Below are 18,467 nucleotides of genomic sequence, written 5' to 3' on the forward strand. Positions count from 1 at the left end.
GAAAAGTGCTTTCTGACTGCTCATCAGACATGTCCTAGGCTCCCATCAGGATAGTGTTTAGACTTTTTGTCCTTTTTCTACCACTAGATGCTGCTCAAAAGTAGCCTCTACATTTGCCCTAATGGAGACTCTCCAAATCATCTATTTGGGGTGGACACGTACGTCACTGACAAATTACAGTTTGGGATTCTGCCAAGTGGAATAACTTCTATTCAGACAGGCACATCTGGTCATCTTGTAGCAGTCTGACCACTAAGCCCCCCCAACCAAAACCTTTGTTGTGTATCCTTGTCTCATATGTGTGTTTACCTGTTTGCACTGTTCAAACACATGAGCGCCTCACCATCAGCTCATGTTTTTAGTCTCATTTTTGCTGTCTACTACTGATAATCCTGTGAATGAACTCAAACATCTTGTGCATTTATAAAATAATTAATACTGCTATTTCTCAGTACACTGTCGTCATTACTCTGGTAAGTATAAAGGTATAGAAACCCGCAATTTTATTATTAAAAGACGATTGCTATCATTATGTGTTTATTTGTTGACTGTTTCTATTCTTAGTAATTTGCAGAAAGCAGATAGTGTGTGTGTAATGTGCCTATTCTGTAACTCATTCTCTCACTCATGTGCTTACCACTTTGTTGGCAGTGGTCTACTCACCCTTGGCCTTTGTGGCGAAGTCCATCAGGTAGCTGTCAGCCTCCTTCTTGGCGCTATCACTGTCTGACACCAGAGTCAGGGCGTAGGCTGTGATAGCAACAGTGTAAGGACGCTGCAGGCTGGGCAGCTTCTGCTGGAGGTACTGGGCCGCCTTCTCAATGCTCAGTCTCTGCAGAGGATGGAAAGAAGAGTGGGTAGGAGTTGGGGGCAACCAGGGATAAATTAAGAACCCATAGCTCAGAATCAACTAAACAAGTTGTATGGGATGTAGGATTGATAGCATAATCAAAGATACATTTCCAGAGGAAGAGCCTGGATAACTTCACGAGTGAAAAGTAGCACTCTACAAATCCACCTTGCATTACATTACATTACAAGAGAATTAGTCGAGAGAAGAAGAGCAGAGATCTGGATAGAAGAAGCAGCATCAGTGCTACACCTTCATCGCTCACATCATAGCAGATCAGCCTGATGTCTGAACAGCAGCTTCTCTTGCAGTGTACTTGATGGTCCTGTTCCGTCTATCTAGGGGCCCCATTGAGCTGCACAACATCACTGTCCATCATCGTTCAGACCAGAGAGTATCAAGTAGGAACAACCTCAAGCCTCAGATCAAACTCAAAATAGAAGTGACAATAAACTTCCTAAAATGTAACCTGACAAAGGTGAATATTTAATACCAAGAATGCACTCTGGCTCAGCTTTGCCCTTGGCAGTTTTTTATTTCTTGACAATGATGTGTCCACAGCTGTGAATTTTGCAACATAACAACTCACCATTTTGAACAAAGACACACGAGTTCCTTCCACTCTCGCTATTATGGACAATCCTTCAAATTGCCTAGGTCATTATCTGATTATGAACACGCAGATTTTGGGATAATCTAAAGCTCATCTTTGTGGCGGTTTCTTCATGAGGGCAGAGGAGCGTCGCTCCCCCGCCCACTGCGAGCCGCAGTAGCAAATGTGAAAATAAAATGGCAATGAAATTATTTCATTGCCATTTTATTTTTCACCGATGTGTCCTGCAGCCTGCCCAGCCTGAGCGGAGAGAAATACCAGGGTGTGTCCTCAGCATGGAGGCCTGGAGCAGTGGCTGGCCAGAAACTTCAAAGTGCGCATGTTAGTTTGGCCGGCTGTCTTACGATGGTCGACCTGGCAAGCACACTTTGAAGCTGTTGGAAATGGGCCTTTTTACAGGGTCATCCCCAGTCTTTTTGCCTCCTGCCTCCTATTTTTTCTGACCTGTTGCTGTTGGCTTTTGAACTCTGAGCACTTTACCACTGCTAACCAGTGCTAAAGTGCATATGCTCTCTGTGTAAATTGTATGTAATTGGTTTATCCATGATTGGCAAATTTGATTTACTAGTAAGTCCTTAGTAATGTGCACTAGAGGTGCCAGGGCCTGTAAATCAAATGCTACTAGTGGGCCTGCAGCTCTGGTTGTGCCACCCACATAAGTAGCTCTGTAATCATGTCTCAGACCTGCCACTGCAGTGTCTGTGTGTGTAAATGTTCACTGTAAATTCGACTTGGCAAGTGTACCCACTTGCCAGGCCTAAACCTTCCCTTTTATTACTTGTAAGGCACACCTAAGTTAGGCCCTAGGTAGCCCCAAGGGCAGGGTGCAGTGTATGGTTAACGTAGGACATATAGGCGGTCATTCTGACCCTGGCGGTCTTTGACCGCCAGGGCGGAGGACCGCGGGAGCACCGGCGACAGGCCGGCGGTGCTCCAATGGGGATTCCGACCGCGGCGGTAAAGCCGCGGTCGGACCGGCACCACTGGCGGGCTCCCGCCAGTGTACCGCCGCCCCATTGAATCCTCCACGGCGGCGCAGCTTGCTGCACCGCCGCGGGGATTCCGACCCCCCCTACCGCCATCCAGATCCCGGCGGTCCGACCGCCGGGATCCGGATGGCGGTAGGGGGGGGTCGCGGGGCCCCTGGGGGCCCCTGCAGTGCCCATGCCACTGGCATGGGCATTGCAGGGGCCCCCGTAAGAGGGCCCCTACATGTATTTCACTGTCTGCTGCGCAGACAGTGAAATACGCGACGGGTGCAACTGCACCCGTCGCACAGCTTCCACTCCGCCGGCTCGATTCCGAGCCGGCTTCATCGTGGAAGCCTCTTTCCCGCTGGGCTGGCGGGCGGTCTGAAGGCGACCGCCCGCCAGCCCAGCGGGAAAGTCAGAATTACCGCCGCGGTCTTTCGACCGCGGAACGGTAATCTGACGGCGGGACTTTGGCGGGCGGCCTCCGCCGCCCGCCAAGGTCAGAATGAGGGCCATAGTAATGTGTTTTATATGTCCTGACAGTGAAATATTGCTAAATTCGTTTTTCACTGTTGCAAGTCCTGCCCCTCTCATAGGTTATCATGCGGGCTACCTTTAAATCTGATTAAAGTGTAGATTCCCTTTGGGAGCGGATGGACATGTGGAGTCTGGGGTCTCTGAGCTCACAATTTAAAAATACATCTTTTAGTAAAGTTGATTTTAAGATTGTGCGTTTGAAAAAGCCACTTTTAGAAAGTGAGCATTTTCTTGCTTATACCATTTCTGTGACTCTGTCTGTTTGTGGATTCCCTGTCTGGGTCAGTTTGACAGTTGGGCTGGTTGCACCTCACACTAGACAGTGACACAAGGGGAGCTGGGGTGTAGTCTGCATTTCCTGTTGAGCCATCTGTGCTAGGAGGGAGGGGAGGAATGGTCACTTACACCTGAAAGGGCTGTGTCTGTCCTCACACAATGCCGTCTCCGACCCCCTGGTGAGTGTCTGGGGCCTGGCCTGGGAAGGGCAGGATTTCACATTCAAAAGAGACTTTACTTTGAAGTAGGCCTACTTCAAAGGAGAAATTGGGTATAAGAAGGGCACCCAAAACCACAGACTTTAGAACACTTCTGGAAACAAGAGGAACCTCTGCCTGGAGAAGAACTGAATAGCTGAGGAAGAAGAGCTGCCCTGCCTGTGACTATGCTTTGTGGAGCTATCCTGCAGTTGCTGCTTCTGCCAGAGTAAGAGGGCAAAGACTGGACTTTGTGTGCCTTCCATCTTGTGAAGAAATCTCCAAGGGCTTGATTTAGAGCTTGCCTCCTGTTGCTTGAAGTCTCAGGGACACCAAAGGCTTCTCTCTGCCAGCACCTGGAGTCTCTGGAGAGACTCCTGCTTTGACAAGTGGTGCCCTATCCAGTCCCTGGGCCCTTGAAAGGAAAGCTGGTGGAAATCCAAGGAAATCGACTTCGGGCCGACACCGCTGCTGAATCCGGTGACGCCGCCTGCACCCGACTCGGTGATCTTGGCTGGAACGCGATGACCTTCGCAGGCCCGACACCGCTGAAGTCCGAGACTCCATGGAAGTCGCCGCACCACGTCGTGACCGATGCCGCTCGAAGTGCGCGGATTCAACGTTTCGCACAGACGCCGCGATCCCCGACTTCGCGCCTCGACTTGTTTTCACTCTTCACCAAAGGTACTGTACTCGGGGGGTCTACGCGACTCCGTGTCTGGCGCCGCTGGTGTCGGCTTGTTGGGAACGACTCCATCATGACGCCGTGTTAACACCTCATCGAAGCATTTTGTGTTTCTAAGCGCTATTTTTGAGTTTAATCTTTAAAAATTCATAACTTGACTTGTGTATGTCGGATCTTTGTCGTTTTGGTCTTGTTTTGTTTAGATAAATATTTCCTATTTTTCTAAACCTGTGTTGTGTCATTTTGTAGTGTTTTCATTAATTTGCTGTGTGTGTTGGTACAAATACTTTACACCTAGCACTCTGAAGTTAAGCCTACTGCTCTGCTAAGCTACCAAGGGGGTAAGCAGGGGTTAGCTGAGGGTGATTCTCTTTTACCCTGACTAGAGTGAGGGTCCTTGCTTGAACAGGGGGTAACCTGACTGTCAACCAAAGACCCCATTTCTAACAGAAGCTCTCCAACCTGAGCTGTTTTAGACAGCTGGATGGAAAGCAAGCACAGGCCCCTAGGGCCTGAAGGCGCGTCCAGCCAACCCGCTCCTTCCAATCCTGGCGCTACTCTTATGCTGGTTTATACCATGAAAGCAGTGACTGGAATGGTTAGGGCTGCTGCTTACTAACTATGAAACACATGGATCGAAAAGCGGAAATGAGTCACATACAGTGTGATCCATAGAACGCTGTATAGTCTCCTTCTAGTAAGGGTGAACATTAACAGGAGATTGTTGCATTGTTAGAAAAAACATGTCTTTGTCGTAGCCATGTCTTCTAAGGATGTACACACTCCTGTTCTATACTTTGTATTGTAAAAAAAGTTGTAAAACACGTACACAGTGTGGTTCTCGGCTCCAATATCAAGTATTTTTTGAATACGTGGTCAACTCTTGTAACCATTGTTAGATATATATTTGAGACTGCGCCAAAGAATGGACAGCAGTGCATGGGTAGGCTGTGCCATTTAGAGACACACTGAGATTGCTGTGTGTCACTTTATGCTGAGTGAGGTTTGCTGCTTGCGGGGGCATCACTGCCAAGTGCAGACTTGGCAAAGAGTGGTGCCGGGTCCCTGGGGTACAGAACAAACCACCGCCGACTGCAGGTCTGCCACCATAGCGCCGCAATAGTAAAGCACAGCCGGTGACACACAAGTGGACCACTGGAAAAGGGACACTCCAGGGTGCAAAGTGGCATTGTGTACCCGGGTTCTGCAAATGACCAGTGGGATTGTGCCATTTTTGATGCCAAAGTTGTATTTCTTTTTTAATAAAAATAACTGCCCTTTCTGGGTAATTGAATATAAGCAATGGTGTGAAAGCTCAGACAAAGGTAAAATTGCTTTGATTGTACTGTTGTGAAGGACCAGTGGAGGCAGGGGGCTAAACAGACACACAGTGCCCCACACAAGTTTGTTTGCCCCATTACTTTCATATGTTACCAGTCGCCCCCAGTCTTTTTCATAAAGGACTATACATGTTACAGCAAGATGTGTGGCTGTTGCTTTCAGTTGTGGCAACACTCACAAGCCAAGCCAAGTAGTTGCTTTCGTAAACAGTCGGTATAACCCTCAAGCTCTTCTGCATTTGACAAAGCTCTGTGAATAAACTGTCAAATGAACTTAGTAAAGAAACTGGAGAACTGCAGCTAGGGATAAAAAATCGAAGTTGTTGGAAAATGGGTTATTGGTAGGGCAGGTAGGTACCTACACCTAGCAACAAGCCACTAACCTCCACATAGGTACAGTTAGGTCTCAGTAAATTAATCCCAGCTCAACCCTTGGTAGCTTGGCAACGAGCGTCAAGGCTTAACTTAGGAGACAAAGTGTAAAGCATTCAAATATCACAAAACAGTAATTAAATAAAACACAGGAAACAGTTTAAAAACCCCAAACCAATTTATAAAAATAGTTTATATTTTTATCTTTAAAATGACACAAAAACGATTAAAATCGGTTCAGGGGAACCGGAGATATGAATTTTTAAAGAATTATTACTTTTCTAGCGCTTAGAAACAAAAAGCGCCAATCGGGTCATCTGGTTGCACCTCGACCGGGGCAAAGTCAAACTTTCAGGCCGACCGCGATGGAGCCCTGCTCGGCTACAGGTCGCGGGAGGCCTCGGTTAAAAAGTTACCTTCTGACTTAGTCTTTATTTTGAAGTTTTTCTTCACCGGGACGAACCTGCCAGTTGAATCCGACCTCCTGGAGCCCTTGTCCGGATACGCAATGTGGGTTTCCTCGGTGGAGACTTTTACCTTCGGACTTAGTCGTTTTTTTTAGATGAAAATCCTTCGACCGGGGTAAACCTGGATCTTGATCCGACGTCCATGGAGCCCTTCTCGGATACGATGGCTGGGAGGTCCCGGTCAACTTTTTACGTTCGGACTTAGTCTCTTTTTTGGATGTTTTTCTTTACCGGGACGAACCACGAAGTCAGGCCGGGTCGCGGTTGAGGCAAGCCGGCTAGAATTTCCACGGCGGGTCGGTCCCTCTCTGGAGCTTTTTTCCAAAAATTCTCAAATCTTTTCCAAACTTCTGGGGCTTCACCCAGATGTTCTTTTAAGGTTCTTTTGGGGTCCACAGCTCACCCCAAGGGTCCAGAAGTTCTGTGATGGTCCTTGGGGGGTGCGGACTTCAACTCCCAGAATGCACCTGGCGCAAACTCCTTTTTGGCCACTGGACAGTGGTCAGCTGGTCGCTTTCTTCAGGAGTTGGTGCAGGGGACTCTGGTTAGCAATTTTTCACCTGTAGCAAACAGGGAGTCCCTCCTTGAACCAGTTGAAGCCAGGCAAAGTCCTTCTTGTGGTGAAGCCCAAGTGTGCAGCTGGTGCAGTCCTTCTGAGTGCAGGTTCCAGGTGCAGGCCAGGGGTCCAGCAGGGCAGTCCTTCTTCTCCTTAAGTTCTTTCTTCTTGAAATTTGGTGGGGATCTGAGGTGTGGGTGCAGGTCTGCCAGTTTTATCCTTGCTCCTGGGTGAAAAGCAGGGGGGCCCTGGTTCTCCAATCGGGACAGGGTCGTCCCCCTGTGATGACCACTTCCTGGGAAGTGTGGCAAAAATCCATCCCAGAAGGCAACAGTCTCTAAAAATCCAACATGGGTGAATCTGATTTTTGGAGGTTACATCTGGCTGAGCCCACCCACTGGTGTGGCTAAAAATCATAAACACACCCCTCTCCTGCCCTCTCCTAATCTAATCAAGGGGGCACCTAATTTTCTGGGGTTGCAGGATGTGGGGTTGTTGCTGGGTGCTGCAAATGTCCTTCTCTGCCTTTGAAGACCAGTTTGGCCGCCCTCCCCCTTCCTGCCTCACCATCTGCTGAGGGGAGATTCTCTCCCCCAAGCACATTCCTTTGTGTGAAGCCAGGCCACTTCACACCTCATCAAGGCAGCCTGGCAGAAGCTGCTGCAGGCTGGCCAATCAGAGCACAGCAGCAAAAACAATGCAGAGCTGAAATTGGCAACTTTTTAGGTAAAGTCTAAACTTTTTACCTGAACAAGTTATATTAAATCCAACAACTGGAAGTTGTGGGATTTATTACAACAATTAATTTGATACCAAAATCTTGGTATGTAACATTTAAGGAGACTTTAAAATTTAAAATAAAGTCTGCCCATTCTAGCCTATGAAGGCCATTTACTTCAATGAGGGAAAAACGAATTTGGCTGTTTTTACCTCACCAGGGCTTATAAATCTATTTTTATAAAGTCCCTGCTTATAGTTACATGGCACCCAGCCCTAGGGGCACATAGGGCACACCTTAGGGGTGACTTATATGTAAAAATAAGGTAGTTTAAGACTTTGGAAGTACCTTTAATTCCAAAGTCGAATTTGCATATAACTTTAATTTAAAAGCAGCCAGCAAGGCAGGCTTGCTTTTAAAATGACACTGGGCACCTCAGCAGTGCACCTAGGTGTGCACCACCTATGCTGTGGTCCCTAAACCTACATGCCCTACCATATACTAGGGACTTATAGGTAGGTTAACTTAGCCAATTACAATTAGCCTAATTTGCATATCCATTTTACACAGAGAACAGGCCCTGGGACTGGTTAGCAGTACCCAGGGCACCATCAAAGTCAGGAAAACACCAGCAAAAAGAGGAAAATGGGGGCAAAAAGTTATGGGGCCTCTGCAATCAGCCCTGTTTTCTCACACAACCCCCCCCCCCAGCCCACACGCCCAGGAGACTCAGCCCAACCCTGGGAGAGTCTTCCTGGCTTGTTAGGCGAGGAAGACAGTGAAGAAAACTGTCTGTCCCTTTGCAGGGCCTACTCTGCCTTATCTCCTCCTGTCAGGGTCACTCCCTATGGGCAGTGAAGCCATCCCAACAGTAAAAGGACCCAACTCAAACTGAAACTTCCCTCTAGGGGGGTCTTCCTCCTTTCTCTCTGCCAACTTGGGTAGTGAGGTGCCCACCTCCCCTACTCCAAACTTTGCTAGGGCAACACCTAGCTTACCCAAAGAGGTCACCCAACACTTGAGCAACCCCACCATGACCAATAGGGTCAGGGGGCCTACTTTGCTATTGGCCCTGGGGTCTGCCTCCCAGGCCAAGTACATTGCTGCCAGGAAGGCTAGCACCCAGCAGAGGCTACTGACAGCTGTCAGTACCCAGAACCACACCCTAAGCTCTCCACTGACAGGTGGCTGAGTTGCTTTAGGGGCATCTTTGGGGTCCTGGCACCCCTCTTGCTGTCTAGAGTGGGGGGCTACCACCTCCTGTGGCAGACACCCTCCTTCCACTCTCCCTTCTGTCAGTGCAGGGGCAACACCTTGCATCTGGACAGCTGCCTTACTACTCAGGACTTCCTTGGGGTCAGGTGAGGCCTCACCAGTGCCAACTCTGGGCTCCCCCCTTACTGGGGCAGAAGGCCCTTGGCTCCCTGGAACTCTCTTTAAGAGTGGCCTACCCTTCCTTTTCTTCTTTCCTTTTCTTGGGGACCCCTGTCTCCTAACTGTAGGGACTGACTCCCCAGGACTTTGGGTTGGGGGGGCGCCCTGGGCGACCACCCCATCTGTGACCAGACTCACCTCTGGGAGGTCATTGCCCAGGATACAATCTAGGGGAAGGTCAGCACTGACTACCACCCTAATCCAGTCAAGGATACCCTCCCTCTCTAGGGGCACTATGGCTACAGGTTTGGAGGTGACCTCCCCTGTGGCTATCCTGACTTTCTTTGTCTTTCCTGGGACATACATGTCTGGGGTCACTAACCGGTCACTCACTATAGTGTGACTGGCACAGGTGTCTCTTAGGCCAGTGGTAGGGATCCCATTTACTTGAATGTGGTGGAAGTGCCTACTCCCACCCTCAGGGATCACCAGCTTACCATCTGGTCCTGTCTCCCAGCTCAATGCTAGGAGGACTTCATCATCTGAGGAATCCTCCTCTATGGCTACACTGGACAGCCCAGTGCTAACCACCTTCTTTGGACAGGCTGCATCTCCTCTGAAGTGACCTGTCTGCTGACAGTCAAAGCAAGCCCTACTGTCCAAGAGCTTTTTTAACCCTGGGTCTAACTGTCTCTGCTGGTCAGAGTGGGATTTACTCTCCTCCTTCTTAGGGTTCTGGGGTACAGAGGGAGTCTCTGTGGTGGGCTTACCACCTCCCTCCTTAGGTTTTTGGGGACCTGTCCCCCCCTTCTTGGAGTCTCCCCCCTGGGACTTGACAACCACCCTGGTTCTCAACCACTCATCAGCTGCCTCCCCTAGCTCTCTAGGGTTGGTCTGCTTAGAGTCCACTAGATGCTGGCGTAACCTTTTTTGGGTACAATTGGTCAAGATGTGCTCTCTCATGATCAGATTGTATAACCCCTCATAAGTATCTACTTTGTTACCAATAATCCAGCCCTCTAGTGCCTTTAGTGAAATGTCCACAAAGTCAACCCAAGACTGGGTACTGACCTTCTGGGTGTCCCTGAACTTCATTCTATATTGCTCTGGGGTCAGACCAAACTTCTTGGCTAAGCACCTCTTCATACTAGGGTATGAATCTGCCTCCTCCCCCCTTAAGGTCAGAAGCCTATCCCTCCCTGAGTTGGGGACCAACTCCCACAAAAGGGAACCCCAGTATTGAGGCCTAACCCTTCTCATTTGGAGTGCCCTCTCAAAGGCCCCCAGACACTTATCTATGTCATCCCCCTCTACATAAGCAGGAACTACCCCCTTGGGTAATCTGGGGCAAACTCCCCCACCCATGGACACCTCAGCTTCTTTATCGCTGCCTCCATCTCTTTTCTCTTTGTATACCCACTTTTTCTTTTCTAGGGCCAGCTTCTCTGCTTCCAAAGCTATATATGCTAGCTGGGCCTCCAGCTCTCTTTCTCTGATGGATGGGTTCTCTCCTCCTGAAAGGACCCCCTTCCCACCACTAGCTTTGGATCTGCCCCTAGTGACTGTATTTACTGAGGACCGTTCTTCCTCATCCTCACTTGGGCTCAGATGCCTTGCCTCCCCTGAGTGGTTAGAGCTTGCATCCTCCCTTCTTTCTCCCTCCTCTGGAGCTTCTTCTGACTCTACCTCTTGGGCCTCAGCCCATGCTGTCAGGGATGTGATCAGGATTTGCTTCCTGAGATCAGTGGTTGCAGGCAACCCTCTTTCAATACACAACCCCCTAAGCTGGACTACTGTCAGTGTGGGTAGGCTAGCCAGATCAAGCTCCATGGTTCCCTAGTTTTGTGTCAACAAAAACTTTTTGCAAAAATTGGAAACAAGAATTTAGAAAAATTACAAAAATTCAATAATTGAAATTAATCCAAATTAAAAATTAAAAACAATTTTTGCACTAGGACAATTTAAAGGATTTTTAATTTGTTTTACCCAAAACTGTAACGTGATATTGAACACAAGTACAGGATCCCGTCGCTGCTTCCAATTATGTTGGAAAATGGGTTATTGGTAGGGCAGGTAGGTACCTACACCTAGCAACAAGCCACTAACCTCCACATAGGTACAGTTAGGTCTCAGTAAATTAATCCCAGCTCAACCCTTGGTAGCTTGGCAACGAGCGTCAAGGCTTAACTTAGGAGACAAAGTGTAAAGCATTCAAATATCACAAAACAGTAATTAAATAAAACACAGGAAACAGTTTAAAAACCCAAAACCAATTTATAAAAATAGTTTACATTTTTATCTTTAAAATGACACAAAAACGATTAAAATCGGTTCAGGGGAACCGGAGATATGAATTTTTAAAGAATTATTACTTTTCTAGCGCTTAGAAACAAAAAGCGCCAATCGGGTCATCTGGTTGCACCTCGACCGGGGCAAAGTCAAACTTTCAGGCCGACCGCGATGGAGCCCTGCTCGGCTACAGGTCGCGGGAGGCCTCGGTTAAAAAGTTACCTTCTGACTTAGTCTTTATTTTGAAGTTTTTCTTCACCGGGACGAACCTGCCAGTTGAATCCGACCTCCTGGAGCCCTTGTCCGGATACGCGATGTGGGTTTCCTCGGTGGAGACTTTTACCTTCGGACTTAGTCGTTTTTTCGAGATGAAAATCCTTCGACCGGGGTAAACCTGGATCTTGATCCGACGTCCATGGAGCCCTTCTCGGATACGATGGCTGGGAGGTCCCGGTCAACTTTTTACGTTCGGACTTAGGGGGTGATTCTGACTGCGGCGGACGGCGGTCGCCGCCCGCCACGCGGTTCCCGCCGAAAGACCGCTCCGCGGTCAAAAGACCGCAGCGGTCATTCTGGCTTTCCCACTGGGCTGGCGGGCGAACGCCGAAAGTCCGCCCGCCAGCCCAGCGGGAAACACCCTTCCCACGAGGACGCCGGCTCAGAATTGAGCCGGCGGTGTGGGAAGGTGCGACGGGTGCAGTTGCACCCGTCGCGAATTTCAGTGTCTGCTAGGCAGACACTGAAATTCTTTTTGGGGCCCTCTTACGGGGGCCCCTGCAGTGCCCATGCCATTGGCATGGGCACTGCAGGGGCCCCCAGGGGCCCCGCGGCACCCCCTACCGCCATCCTGTTCCCGGCGGGAGAACCGCCAGGAACTGGATGGCGGTAGGGGGTGTCAGAATCCCCATGGCGGCGGAGCGCGCTCCGCCGCCATGGAGGATTCTCAAGGGCAGCGGAAAGTCGGCGGGACACCGCCGACTTTCCGTTTCTGGCCGCGGCTGAACCGCCGCGGTCAGAATGCCCAGCAGTGCACCGCCAGCCTGTTGGCGGTGCTACCGCCGACCTCCGCCATGGCGGTAATTACCGCCAGGGTCAGAATGACCCCCTTAGTCTCTTTTTTGGATGTTTTTCTTTACCGGGACGAACCACGAAGTCAGGCCGGGTCGCGGTTGAGGCAAGCCGGCTAGAATTTCCGCGGCGGGTCGGTCCCTCTCTGGAGCTTTTTTCCAAAAATTCTCAAATCTTTTCCAAACTTCTGGGGCTTCACCCAGATGTTCTTTTAAGGTTCTTTTGGGGTCCACAGCTCACCCCAAGGGTCCAGAAGTTCTGTGATGGTCCTTGGGGGGTGCGGACTTCAACTCCCAGAATGAACCTGGCGCAAACTCCTTTTTGGCCACTGGACAGTGGTCAGCTGGTCGCTTTCTTCAGGAGTTGGTGCAGGGGACTCTGGTTAGCAATTTTTCACCTGTAGCAAACAGGGAGTCCCTCCTTGAACCAGTTGAAGCCAGGCAAAGTCCTTCTTGTGGTGAAGCCCAAGTGTGCAGCTGGTGCAGTCCTTCTGAGTGCAGGTTCCAGGTGCAGGCCAGGGGTCCAGCAGGGCAGTCCTTCTTCTCCTTAAGTTCTTTCTTCTTGAAATTTGGTGGGGATCTGAGGTGTGGGTGCAGGTCTGCCAGTTTTATCCTTGCTCCTGGGTGAAAAGCAGGGGGGCCCTGGTTCTCCAATCGGGACAGGGTCGTCCCCCTGTGATGACCACTTCCTGGGAAGTGTGGCAAAAATCCATCCCAGAAGGCAACAGTCTCTAAAAATCCAACATGGATGAATCTGATTTTTGGAGGTTACATCTGGCTGAGCCCACCCACTGGTGTGGCTAAAAATCATAAACACACCCCTCTCCTGCCCTCTCCTAATCTAATCAAGGGGGCACCTAATTGTCTGGGGTTGCAGGATGTGGGGGTGTTGCTGGGTGCTGCAAATGTCCTTCTCTGCCTTTGAAGACCAGTTTGGCCGCCCTCCCCCTTCCTGCCTCACCATCTGCTGAGGGGAGATTCTCTCCCCCAAGCACATTCCTTTGTGTGAAGCCAGGCCACTTCACACCTCATCAAGGCAGCCTGGCAGAAGCTGCTGCAGGCTGGCCAATCAGAGCACAGCAGCAAAAACAATGCAGAGCTGAAATTGGCAACTTTTTAGGTAAAGTCTAAACTTTTTACCTGAACAAGTTATATTAAATCCAACAACTGGAAGTTGTGGGATTTATTACAACAATTAATTTGATACCAAATTCTTGGTATGTAACATTTAAGGAGACTTTAAAATTTAAAATAAAGTCTGCCCATTCTAGCCTATGAAGGCCATTTACTTCAATGAGGGAAAAACGAATTTGGCTGTTTTTACCTCACCAGGGCTTATAAATCTATTTTTATAAAGTCCCTGCTTATAGTTACATGGCACCCAGCCCTAGGGGCACATAGGGCACACCTTAGGGGTGACTTATATGTAAAAATAAGGTAGTTTAAGACTTTGGAAGTACCTTTAATTCCAAAGTCGAATTTGCATATAACTTTAATTTAAAAGCAGCCAGCAAGGCAGGCTTGCTTTTAAAATGACACTGGGCACCTCAGCAGTGCACCTAGGTGTGCACCACCTATGCTGTGGTCCCTAAACCTACATGCCCTACCATATACTAGGGACTTATAGGTAGGTTAACTTAGCCAATTACAATTAGCCTAATTTGCATATCCATTTTACACAGAGCACAGGCCCTGGGACTGGTTAGCAGTACCCAGGGCACCATCAAAGTCAGGAAAACACCAGCAAAAAGAGGAAAATGGGGGCAAAAAGTTATGGGGCCTCTGCAATCAGCCCTGTTTTCTCACAGAAGTGATGTGACATTGCCTTCTCATTTCTGCAGAGAAAAGACTAAAAAGCAAGGCACACCAGCGTAACAGCAATTAATGCTGTACATCCACTGCAGCACACCAGACTGCTCTGTGGTGTTTGCAGGTGCCTAGGCCCCAGCTGCTCTCCTGTTACCTGGGACTGGTCCTCTGAACAATCTAAGGCCTTTTCAGACCCAGTTTCGCTGCCACTGCTCTCTGTACCTCGGTTGCGATCTCTCTCTCACTCATGCTCCTTTCCCCCTCCACTCACTCCCTGCCTTTGCCTCTTTCTCTCACTTATTGCCTTTGCTTTGACACTTTCCATCACTCCTTCCCATAGCTTTGCCTCTTTTTCTCACATCTTGCCTTTGCTTTGCGCCTTTTTCTTTGTGCTACTTTTCGCCTCTTTTCTTTGTGACTCTTTTGTTTGTGCCTCTGCTACCTTTCCAGAGGAGTGGAAGCATGTTGCAGTCACAGCCCTCCTAAAACAAAAACACTGACTGACCCCAACAAGCTTAGCAACTTCTGAAGCATCTCCCTAATACCATTCCCAGCAAAGTTGATAGAGAAAGCAATCAACTAACGACTCACCAACCACTTGAATCGCCACAATTTTCTCACTCACTTCTAATCCGGATTCCACAGCAATAACAGCACTGAGAGCACTTACTGCCTTTCTAGACTGAGGAGACACCACAGCCCTCATACTGCTTGACTTCTCTGCATCATTTGGCACCATGTCTCACTCCAGCCTCATCAAATGATTACACAACACAGGTATCCGAGGCCCTGCCCTTGAATGGATACGTTGATTCCTCCTAAGGAGAACACAGCGAGTCAGACTCCCTCCATACTCATCAGAGCCCAAAGACCTGATCTGCAGAGTCCCTCAAAGATCATCCCTCAGCCCCACCCTGTTCAACATTTACATGACACCAATCGTGGATGTCACCAGATCCCACAGCATATGTGTCATCTGCTGTGCTGACAACACTCAGCTCATCCGCTCCATGTCAGACAAATCCTCAATGACCAGATCCAACTTCAGCTAATGCAAAATCCACACATCAGAATGGATGAGAACCAACTGTCAGAAACTCAGTGTGGAAAGACTGAAGTGCTGACCTTCAGGAACAAAAACTCTCCCTGGGACTCCACCTGGTGTGCCTTAGAGCTCGGTGCTACTCCATCACTCACCAACCACGCAGGCAACTTGGAGATCACATTAGATGACAAACTCAACATGACCGCCCAGGTGAATGCAGTTAACTCCTTTAGCTTCCACATGCCACGCATCCTAAAAGAAAATCTTCAGATGGATTCCCAGGAACACCAGACGTACCGTCATGTAAGCCCTAGTCAGCAGCAGGCTTGACTACAGCAATGCACTCTGTGCCGGAATCCCCAACCACCTCCTCCACCATCTTCAAACCATCCAGAACACCGTCGCCAGACTTATTCTGGACCTTCCCCGTAGTACCCATATCATGCCTCACCTAAGAGATCTACACTGGCTGCCAGTACACAAACACTCCTCACACATGGCACTGAATGATACTGGACCAGCATTTCTCAACTTCCGTCTCCACTTCTAACATCCCACCAGACACCTACCCTATGCCTCTCTCTCTTGCGCACACACCCCGCATCCGCAGAGGCAGAACAGAAGGGATGGCCTTCTCCAAGACATGGAACAACATCCTGTTACACCTAAGGTCCTACTCCTGTCCTCCGGAATTACGCAGGAAGCTGAATACCTGGCTCTTCAACTAGACCTTGCTGATGACCTTCACACCTGTTCCAGTGTCTGGATTCCCCTCGGGTGATTAGTTGTGCTTTACAAATCCATCTGAGAATTCATATGGTTTGTTTGGGCCACAGTGAATGACATCCTTAAACTCCTACCCCTTCTGCCATCAGAACACGTTGGTTTCCAATGATCAATTTGAAACTTGAAGAGCCTCGAGGAATGGATTTGGGTAGGTCTTTTAGGAGATGCAGCTACTTAAACAGCCCAATTGTGTGAAAGTGGCCTTTGGATAATCCAGGAAGAAAGAGCAGAGGTTGTCTCACCTTTAGGAAATCAGACAAATTATACAGCAGACTGGTGTAGGAAACTGGACTTCTTTGCTGGTGTCCCACCACTTTTTGCCCACATTTTAACAGCTAGATGCTGGTTTACGACTCTGACAGTGCACTGAAACCTCCTAAATAGGCTCCAGTGTTAGTGTTCTTTTCCCTAAAAAACACCTATTCAATTGTGAAACAATTGGCATAACTTTAGCACCCCTGTGAGTTCCTAGTAAATGGTTCTTCTGGTAGCTAAGGCATGGCTACTAAAGAGGATCTCTAAGGGCTGCAGCATATATTATGCAAAAGGGACCCCCTTACCACTTGCACCCAACCTGCCTTTGCAAATTGCACACCATGGTGCAAGCCATAGGTGAAAACACAACATACCACGCTTATTGTGTGCCATGCCAAAGTCACTGCATATATTATATGTAAGTCACCCCTACAACAGGCCTTAAGAGCCCTTTGGCAGGGTGTATTATAATCCATGTGAGAGCATGTCTGCATGAGAAGATACGTCCCTGTGGTGTCTATTTATATTGCTTGATACTGCAAGTGAACAGGGGATCCATCTTTAGGTATGTACTGGACACTGGTCATTATGAGTTCTCCAACTACATTATGGCTTCGCCGAAACCTATGGTATTTGGAATCAAACACCTCATCTTAATAAATCGAGACTGATGCCAGTCTTAGAATTATTATGACATGCACCCAGAGGGCACCTTAGAGGTGCTCCCTGAAACCTACTAGTCCTCTAGTGTGCTACCTGACTGGTATCGACCAGTCTGTGTCAAAAGACATGTTTCTGACCTCTGGAGATGACAGCCTGTGCTCTCAGAGACCAGAAATAATGCTTGCTCTGGGGGAAGGTGTTATCTTTTCCTCCAGCAGGACGGCTAGTGAATCTGCATACCAAGGCAAGGGACTTCAAAGTCCCTGCCACCTTTGATATGCGACTCCGGCTTTCCCCAGACCCTGACACCAGAAGTACATAATCATCCGACTGAAGAAAGAAGAGGACAAAGAACAGCCGAAGAAGCAAGAACTGCGGACTGCTTGTGAACATTGGAGCAAAACCCTGCCAGTCTAACTGCTCCTGTCCTGACAATTGCAGCTAGCCCTGCAGCTGTGGGAACTCCAAAAGCCTTGGAGGGTCTCCAGCACTTCACCAAGCTGTCAGCATCTCTGTTGAAGTAGAGGATAAGCTTCCCTGCACCGTGTAAGCACCAACCGCAACGTCCAGCTCACTGTTCTGCGGACTATCGGGTCCATCGATGCAGCACCCACCCAGGAGGAGATCATTGTGAACTAGGAGACCAGATGTGTCTCCCCACCAAGTGAAAAGACATCAGGACCTACCAGAGCCACCCTGCATCGGTATCTGTGGCACAGGATCCCTTGCAACAACCAAAGCTTGTTTGAAGTCCAATCTGGACTCCAACATCGCATCTGAAGACCATATGTCAAAGGGCATCAGCATCTCAGAGGATCTCACCAAAAGTAGTCCAGTTTCTCTGTTTTGTCCCGCTTCTTGCAGGTCCACCAAAAAACTGTGGGTGCCTTGACACAAGAACACCAACGACAAAGACCTGCTGCACCCGAGCTGCACGGCTCAGGCCCACAACAACAGACAGTGTCACCTTTCTCCGTGGACTCCCACTGACTGAGCCCCCTTTAGTGCGCTCCCGGACTTCGCAGTTTTTTTCTAGGTGCCCCCCTCGCCGCCAATCGTGGAGTGCGCAATGTACCCAACTCGACTAGCACCACTGCACCCGGACACCCCAGGGGAGGTAAAGCTAGTCTTTTTAGAGGCCTTGTTCCCCTAGTGCCCTACAATGTACTGGGGACCCCTGAGAACTGTCTGCAAGTACCCCCTTGCAGTAAAACTACTTTCAAGTCTTTACTGCATAAATGCACATTTTAGTAAAAGTGTTACTTGCTTGCAAAATGAATAAACTACACAGTACTTATCTTCTTTAAAGGTTTTTTGGTTTTGAAACATTATGTAAAAGTATCAATATTTTTCAAAACATTGGTCTCAAGTTCCTTCTTGAGTGTGTGTCTCATTTCTTGACTCCGTGTGTTCAACAAATGCTTAGCACTGTCCCCTGATAAGCCTAACTGCTCACCCACACTCCCACAAAACAGTGCTTTTGAGATTATTACTTTAACCCCTGTAAACCAATAAGGGTCTCCTGTACTATCTGCATAGTGTAACCCTACATTCAGTACACTACATAGATAGCCAGGTTCCTACAACTGCTCTCCAA

The 18,467-nt window shown here is 48.9% G+C and overlaps 1 protein-coding gene across 1 annotated transcript in view; it reads right to left on the reverse strand.

The window, feature by feature from the left end:
• LOC138299178 (complement C4-B-like) overlaps positions 1-18,467 on the reverse strand; it is a 541,079-nt gene that overhangs the window by 114,087 nt on the left and 408,525 nt on the right. The window contains exon 28 of the mRNA XM_069237273.1: positions 664-832. Within this exon, the coding sequence (XP_069093374.1) occupies positions 664-832 (169 nt within the window). The remainder of the gene's footprint in view (positions 1-663; positions 833-18,467) is intronic.

This window comes from Pleurodeles waltl, chromosome 6 (genome assembly GCF_031143425.1).
Source record: "Pleurodeles waltl isolate 20211129_DDA chromosome 6, aPleWal1.hap1.20221129, whole genome shotgun sequence".
NCBI classification, from domain to species: domain Eukaryota; kingdom Metazoa; phylum Chordata; class Amphibia; order Caudata; family Salamandridae; genus Pleurodeles; species Pleurodeles waltl.